Raw genomic sequence first — 8995 nt, 5'->3', positions numbered from 1 at the left:
TTTTATATACCTGTATCCTGTGTGTTATATCTACCTGTATCCTGTGTGTTTTATCTACCTGTATCCTGTGTGTTATATATACCTGTATCCTGTGTGTTATATATACCTGTATCCTGTGTGTTATATATACCTGTATCCTGTGTGTTTTATATACCTGTATCCTGTGTGTTTTAGATACCTGTATCCTGTGTGTTATATATACCTGTATCCTGTGTGTTATATATACCTGTATCCTGTGTGTTATATATACCTGTATCCTGTGTGTTTTATCCACCTGTATCCTGTGTGTTTTATCTAACTGTATCCTGTGTGTTTTATCTACCTGTATCCTGTGTGTTTTTATATACCTGTATCCTGTGTGTTATATATACCTGTATCCTGTGTGTTTTATATACCTGTATCCTGTGTGTTTTATATACCTGTATCCTGTGTGTTTTATCTACCTGCATCCTGTGTGTTATATATACCTGTATCCTGTGTGTTATATATACCTGTATCCTGTGTGTTTTATATACCTGTATCCTGTGTGTTTTATATACCTGTATCCTGTGTGTTTTATCTACCTGTATCCTGTGTGTTATATATACCTGCATCCTGTGTGTTATATACCTGTATCCTGTGTGTTTTATATACCTGTATCCTGTGTGTTATCTACCTGTATCCTGTGTGTTTTATATACCTGTATCCTGTGTGTTTTATCTACCTGTATCCTGTGTGTTATCTCTACCTGCATCCTGTGTGTTTTATATACCTGTATCCTGTGTGTTATCTACCTGTATCCTGTGTGTTTTATCTACCTGCATCCTGTGTGTTTTATCTACCTGTATCCTGTGTGTTTTATCTACCTGTATCCTGTGTGTTTTATCTACCTGCATCCTGTGTGTTTTATCTACCTGCATCCTGTGTGTTATATATACCTGTATCCTGTGTGTTATCTCTACCTGTATCCTGTGTGTTTTATATACCTGTATCCTGTGTGTTATATATACCTGTATCCTGTGTGTTTTATATACCTGTATCCTGTGTGTTATATATACCTGTATCCTGTGTGTTTTATCTACCTCTATCCTGTGTGTTATCTCTACCTGTATCCTGTGTGTTTTATCTACCTGTATCCTGTGTGTTTTATATACCTGTATCCTGTGTGTTTTATATACCTGTATCCTGTGTGTTATATATACCTGTATCCTGTGTGTTTTATATACCTGTATCCTGTGTGTTTTATCTACCTGCATCCTGTGTGTTTTATATACCTGTATCCTGTGTTTTATCTACCTGTATCCTGTGTGTTTTATATACCTGTATCCTGTGTGTTTTATATACCTGTATCCTGTGTGTTTTATATACCTGTATCCTGTGTGTTTTATCTACCTGTATCCTGTGTGTTTTATATACCTGTATCCTGTGTGTTTTATCTACCTGTATCCTGTGTGTTATCTCTACCTGTATCCTGTGTGTTTTATATACCTGTATCCTGTGTGTTTTATATACCTGTATCCTGTGTGTTTTATATACCTGTATCCTGTGTGTTATCTCTACCTGTATCCTGTGTGTTTTATATACCTGTATCCTGTGTGTTATATATACCTGTATCCTGTGTGTTTTATATACCTGTATCCTGTGTGTTTTATATACCTGTATCCTGTGTGTTATATATACCTGTATCCTGTGTGTTATCTCTACCTGTATCCTGTGTGTTTTATATACCTGTATCCTGTGTGTTATATATACCTGGATCCTGTGTGTTTTATCTACCTGTATCCTGTGTGTTTTATATACCTGTATCCTGTGTGTTTTATATACCTGTATCCTGTGTGTTTTATATACCTGTATCCTGTGTGTTTTATCTACCTGCATCCTGTGTGTTATCTCTACCTGCATCCTGTGTGTTTTATCTACCTGTATCCTGTGTGTTATATATACCTGTATCCTGTGTGTTTTATCTACCTGCATCATGTGTGTTTTATATACCTGTATCCTGTGTCTTATCTACCTGTATCCTGTGTGTTTTATATACCTGTATCCTGTGTGTTTTATATACCTGTATCCTGTGTGTTTTATCTACCTGTATCCTGTGTGTTTTATCTACCTGTATCCTGTGTGTTTTATCTACCTGTATCCTGTGTGTTTTATCTACCTGTATCCTGTGTGTTTTATATACCTGTATCCTGTGTGTTTTATATACCTGTATCCTGTGTGTTTTATATACCTGTATCCTGTGTGTTTTATATACCTGTATCCTGTGTGTTTTATATACCTGTATCCTGTGTGTTTTATATACCTGTATCCTGTGTGTTTTATATACCTGTATCCTGTGTGTTTTATCTACCTGTATCCTGTGTGTTTTATCTACCTGTATCCTGTGTGTTTTATCTACCTGTATCCTGTGTGTTTTATATACCTGTATCCTGTGTGTTATATATACCTGTATCCTGTGTGTTATCTCTACCTGTATCCTGTGTGTTTTATCTACCTGCATCCTGTGTGTTTTATATACCTGTATCCTGTGTGTTTTATATACCTGTATCCTGTGTGTTTTATCTACCTGTATCCTGTGTGTTTTATATACCTGTATCCTGTGTGTTTTATCTACCTGTATCCTGTGTGTTTTATGTATACCTGTATCCTGTGTGTTTTATATACCTGTATCCTGTGTGTTTTATCTACCTGTATCCTGTGTGTATCCTGTGTGTTTTATCTATGTATCCTGTGTGTTTTATCCTGTATCCTGTGTGTTTTATATACCTGTATCCTGTGTGTTTTATATGTATCCTGTGTGTTTTATATACCTGTATCCTGTGTGTTTTATATACCTGTATCCTGTGTGTTTTATATACCTGTATCCTGTGTGTTTTATATGTATCCTGTGTGTTTTATATACCTGTATCCTGTGTGTTTTATCTACCTGTATCCTGTGTGTGTTATCTACCTGTATCCTGTGTGTTTTATATACCTGTATCCTGTGTGTTTTATATACCTGTATCCTGTGTGTTTTATCTACCTGTATCCTGTGTGTTATCTCTACCTGCATCCTGTGTGTTATCTACCTGCATCCTGTGTGTTATATATACCTGTATCCTGTGTGTTTTATATACCTGTATCCTGTGTGTTTTATATACCTGTATCCTGTGTGTTTTATCTACCTGTATCCTGTGTGTTTTATATACCTGTATCCTGTGTGTTTTATCTACCTGTATCCTGTGTGTTTTATCTACCTGTATCCTGTGTGTTTTATCTACCTGTATCCTGTGTGTTTTATATACCTGTATCCTGTGTGTTATATATACCTGTATCCTGTGTGTTTTATATACCTGTATCCTGTGTGTTTTATCTACCTGTATCCTGTGTGTTTTATATACCTGTATCCTGTGTGTTTTATATATCTGTATCCTGTGTGTTTTATATATCCTGTATCCTGTGTGTTTTATCTACCTGTATCCTGTGTGTTTTATCTACCTGTATCCTGTGTGTTTTATATACCTGTATCCTGTGTGTTTTATCTACCTGTATCCTGTGTGTTTTATATACCTGTATCCTGTGTGTTTTATATACCTGTATCCTGTGTGTTTTATATACCTGTATCCTGTGTGTTTTATCTACCTGTATCCTGTGTGTTTTATATACCTGTATCCTGTGTGTTTTATATACCTGTATCCTGTGTGTTTTATATACCTGTATCCTGTGTGTTTTATATACCTGTATCCTGTGTGTTTTATCTACCTGTATCCTGTGTGTTTTATATACCTGTATCCTGTGTGTTTTATCTACCTGTATCCTGTGTGTGTTATCTACCTGTATCCTGTGTGTTTTATATACCTGTATCCTGTGTGTTTTATATACCTGTATCCTGTGTGTTTTATATACCTGTATCCTGTGTGTTTTATCTACCTGTATCCTGTGTGTTATCTCTACCTGCATCCTGTGTGTTATCTACCTGCATCCTGTGTGTTATATATACCTGTATCCTGTGTGTTTTATATACCTGTATCCTGTGTGTTTTATATACCTGTATCCTGTGTGTTTTATCTACCTGTATCCTGTGTGTTTTATATACCTGTATCCTGTATCCTGTGTGTTTTATCTACCTGCATCCTGTGTGTTTTATCTACCTGTATCCTGTGTGTTTTATCTACCTGTATCCTGTGTGTTTTATATACCTGTATCCTGTGTGTTATATATACCTGTATCCTGTGTGTTTTATATACCTGTATCCTGTGTGTTTTATCTACCTGTATCCTGTGTGTTTTATATACCTGTATCCTGTGTGTTTTATATACCTGTATCCTGTGTGTTTTATATACCTGTATCCTGTGTGTTTTATCTACCTGTATCCTGTGTGTTTTATATACCTGTATCCTGTGTGTTTTATATACCTGTATCCTGTGTGTTTTATCTACCTGTATCCTGTGTGTTTTATATACCTGTATCCTGTGAGTTTTATCTACCTGTATCCTGTGTGTTTTATATACCTGTATCCTGTGTGTTTTATATACCTGTATCCTGTGTGTTTTATATACCTGTATCCTGTGTGTTTTATATACCTGTATCCTGTGTGTTTTATCTACCTGTATCCTGTGTGTTTTATATACCTGTATCCTGTGTGTTTTATCTACCTGTATCCTGTGTGTGTTATCTACCTGTATCCTGTGTGTTTTATATACCTGTATCCTGTGTGTTTTATATACCTGTATCCTGTGTGTTTTATATACCTGTAGCCTGTGTGTTTTATATACCTGTATCCTGTGTGTTTTATCTACCTGTATCCTGTGTGTTATCTCTACCTGCATCCTGTGTGTTATCTACCTGCATCCTGTGTGTTATATATACCTGTATCCTGTGTGTTTTATATACCTGTATCCTGTGTGTTTTATATACCTGTATCCTGTGTGTTTTATCTACCTGTATCCTGTGTGTTTTATATACCTGTATCCTGTGTGTTTTATCTACCTGTATCCTGTGTGTTTTATCTACCTGTATCCTGTGTTATATATACCTGTATCCTGTGTGTTATCTACCTGTATCCTGTGTGTTTTATCTACCTGTATCCTGTGTGTTTTATATACCTGTATCCTGTGTGTTTTATATACCTGTATCCTGTGTGTTATCTACCTGCATCCTGTGTGTTTTATATACCTGTATCCTGTGTGTTTTATCTACCTGTATCCTGTGTGTTTTATATACCTGTATCCTGTGTTTTATATACCTGTATCCTGTGTGTTTTATCTACCTGTATCCTGTGTTGTGTTCTATCTGACCCTGTGTTGTGTTCTATCTGACCCTGTGTTGTGTTCTATCTGACCCTGTGTTGTGTTGTATCTGACCCAGTGTTGTGTTCTATCTGACCCAGTGTTGTGTTCTATCTGACCCAGTGTTGTGTTCTATCTGACCCAGTGTTGTGTTCTATCTGACCCAGTGTTGTTTTGTATCTGACCCTGTGTTGTGTTCTATCTGACCCTGTGGTATGTCTGAGATGTAACAGGTGAGACTCTGGGTATCCCAGACAGTGACTTTATGCCCTGTGTATCTGACTGTGTGTTCTCTGTGTTGTGTGTATCAGGAGAGACTCTGGGTATCCCAGACACAGTGATGGGCCTGACTTTATGTCCTGTGTATCTGACTGTATGTTTTCTGTGTTATGTGTAACAGGAGAGACTCTGGGTATTCCAGACACAGTGATGGGCCTGACTCTGTTAGCTGCAGGGACCAGTATACCAGACACAGTGGCTAGTGTCATGGTTGCCAGAGAAGGTAATTACTACTGTAGCTTCATTTCTAATCCTTTCTGACCTTTAGTCCCCCCGAGATACATCTCTTTTCTAGGTCAGTAGATACATAGAGACATATTACTTCAGGGCGAAATGGAGCCCACAGCTGCTAATTGTTCCACTAGATGTCCCCTTTATCATAATCGTTCAAGTCATACTTAAGTCCAATCTCTCCCTTACACTATATACACAAAAGTATGTGGACACCCCGTTGCTGACAGGTGTATAAAATCGAGCACACCGCCATGTAATCTCCATAGACAAACATTGGCAGTAAATGGCCCCTATTAAAGAGCTCAATGACTTTCAACATGGCACCGTCATAGGATGCCACCTTTCCAACAAGTCAGTTAGTCAAATTTCTGCCCTGTTAGAGCTGCCCTGGTCAACTGTAAGTGCTATTATTCTGAAGTGGAATGTCTATGAGCAACAACGGCTCAGCCACGATGTGGTGGGCCACATGAGCTCACAGAACTGGACCGCCGAGTGCTGAAGCACCTAGTAAAAATTGTCTGTCCTCGGTTACAACACTCACTACCTAGTTCCAAACTGCCTCTGGAAGCAACGTCAGCACAATAACTGTTCGTCGGGAGCTTCATGAAATGGGTTTCCATGGCCGAGCAGCTGCACACAAGCCTAAGATCACCATGCGTAATGCCAAGCGTCGGCTGGAGTGGTGTAAAGCTCGTCACAATTGGACTCTGGAGCAGTGGAAACGAGTTCTCTGGAGGGATGAATTACGCTTCATCAGATAGCAGTCCGACGGACAAATCTGGGTTTGGCGGATGCCAGGAGAACGCTACCTGCCAGAATGCAAAGTGTCAACTGTAAAGTTTGGTGGAGGAAGAATAATGGTCTGGGCTGTTTTTCATGGTCCGGGCCCCTTAGTTCCAGTGAAAGGAAATCGTAACGCTACAGCATACAATGACATTCTAGACGATTCTGTGCTTCCAACTTTGTGGCAACAGGTTGTGGAAGGCACTTTCCTGTTTCATCGTGACAATGGCCCATGCACAAAGAGAGGTCCATACAGAAATGGTTGGTCAAGATCAGTGTGGAAGAACCTGACTGGCCTGCACAGAGCCCTGACCTCAACCCAATAGAACACCTTTGGGATGAATTGGAATGCCGACTGCGAGCCAAGCCTAATTGCTCAACATGTGTCCAACCTCATAAATGCTTGTTGTTGAATGGAAGCAAGTCCCTGCAGCAATGTTCCAACATCTAGTGGAAAGCCTTCCCAGAAGAGTGGAGGCTGTTGTAGCAGCAAAGGGGGGACCAACTCCATATTAATGCCTGACAAGCAGGTGTCCACATACTTTTGGTCATGTAGTGAAGGTAAAACAGACATGTACAACATAGTGTAATATGTCATCTCTCTCCTCCTCTCTCCTCTCTCTTCGCCCCTCGCTCCATCTCCTCCCCTCTCTCTCTTCCCCCCGCACCTCCCCTCGCTCCTCCTCCTCTCTCTCCCCTCTCGCTCCTCCTCCCCCCTCTCCTCCTCTCCACCCCTCTCTCCTGCTCTGTTCCAGGTAAAGCCGATATGGCCATGTCCAACATCGTGGGTTCTAATGTTTTTGACATGCTGTGTCTGGGTCTTCCCTGGTTCATTAAGACAGTGTTTGTGGACACGGTCAACCCTGTGGAGGTCAACAGCTCCGGTCTGGTTTTCATCTCCGCCACCCTCCTCCTCTCCATCGTCTTTCTCTTCGTGGCGGTCCATATAAACGGCTGGAAGCTGGACTGGAAGCTGGGGATCGTCTCTCTGTTCTGCTATGCTGTTTTTGCCACTCTGGCCATCCTCTACGAACTGGGCATCATAGGGAACAACCCTGTCAGACTGTGCAGCGACTGATACACTGATAAACACACAGAGATGTACAACAACACACACGGTAGCACACACACAGCGCTGCTGCAGGCCGCACTCATCAGACTGTGTAGTGGCTGAGTGGCAGCGATGGAGTCCACACTGCAGCCCTTCCCAGAACCAGACCACCCAGAACCAACCTCTTTGACACTCAGACCATTTATACAGAACCCAGATACAGGGCACAGATTCACAGAGTACTGATATAGGATCAGGTCCACCCTGTCCAGGTCCTCTTATTCATTATGATCTAAATCAGTGGAATTCAAAGTCGGGTCACAACCCCACTAGCAGTTGGGTTTGTGGACAGATTAGGAGTGTTGGATCACCAAATTCAAATACTTTTTTTTTTTTACAAAAAAATAACAGTACAAATTATTGTATGGGACACTATACAAACATTTTTGAGAAAAATAAAATTGTATTGAGTAAATTTATTTATTGGGGGTTTTTTTCGATAAGAGATGAAAATACAATGAACGGAAGGTTATTTGCTGATGTATTGGTGGAGTCGCGAGAAATGGTGAAAAAAATGTGGTCCCCACTGAAAAAGTTGGAATACCGCTGATCTAAACAACACTCCTACTGACACACTTTATGAATACAGGCCCAGGACTGGGTGCCAAGACCAGGATACAAGATTAAGGCTACATCTCAAATGACACCTTTCCCCAACGTAGGTCTCTGGCCAACAGAAGTGTAAATAAATGTAGGGTAGGGGTACGGGTACTCAACTCTGACCCTATGAGGTCTGGAGCCTGCTGCTTTTCTGTTCTACCTGATTAACTACAGCCATGCCAAAATCATTTCCTGTTTAGATCAAATGCAGTGGAACTGGCTTCAATGTCCAGAGTTGAGTTTGACGGGTGCAGGGTGTGATTTGAGATGCAGCCCCACGCAGACTCCATACTACCTGTGAGAATGACCCAGCAACACTGCCTTTCACCTCTTGACCTCTAACTCAGGGAAATAAAGCTGCTTTGTAATATTCTATTGGACTCCTCTGACCTTATCTGGTCATTACCAGAGAGGAAGAGGCAAAGCGAGAGGGAAAACTGGGCCAAAAATCTGTCACCAGCAGGTTTTTTCACACAAGCCAAGTTTCTGTCTGGAGGTTTGTGATATTTGGTCAACAGAAAAATGGAATGGCCTTCTTACTACATGAGGTTAATTTGATCAAATAGAAATTTCACAATGCTTAGGTTATGAGTGTACTGATATAAGGACACATGACTTCCCAGCAACTTTATATAAGAGTTGTGCCTGTTCACAAGTGTTTCTGCCCTCTCAATGGCTAGAATGTTCCCACCTGAGCTTGCCTCCTCCCAACTGCATTCCATTTTTAAAGACATATTTCATT

At 40.2% G+C, this 8995-nt stretch overlaps 1 protein-coding gene across 2 annotated transcripts in view; it reads left to right on the top strand.

The window, feature by feature from the left end:
• Positions 1 to 8068, top strand: part of LOC139395923 (solute carrier family 24 member 5) — a 25627-nt gene extending 17559 nt beyond the window's left edge. Inside the window, exons 8-9 of one of the 2 annotated variants that reach the window (XM_071143228.1) lie at positions 5647 to 5748; positions 7298 to 8068. In XM_071143228.1, the coding sequence (XP_070999329.1) occupies positions 5647 to 5748; positions 7298 to 7620 (425 nt within the window). In that variant the 3' untranslated portion in view covers positions 7621 to 8068. The remainder of the gene's footprint in view (positions 1 to 5646; positions 5749 to 7297) is intronic. The other variant, XM_071143229.1, reaches the window with a different exon arrangement.
• Positions 8069 to 8995: the final 927 nt, after the last annotated feature.

The sequence above is a fragment of the Oncorhynchus clarkii genome, unplaced genomic scaffold, assembly GCF_045791955.1.
Source record: "Oncorhynchus clarkii lewisi isolate Uvic-CL-2024 unplaced genomic scaffold, UVic_Ocla_1.0 unplaced_contig_3712_pilon_pilon, whole genome shotgun sequence".
NCBI lineage: Eukaryota > Metazoa > Chordata > Actinopteri > Salmoniformes > Salmonidae > Oncorhynchus > Oncorhynchus clarkii.
The sequence above is the reverse complement of the archived record's forward strand: the minus strand, read 5'-3'. Positions and strand labels throughout refer to the sequence as shown.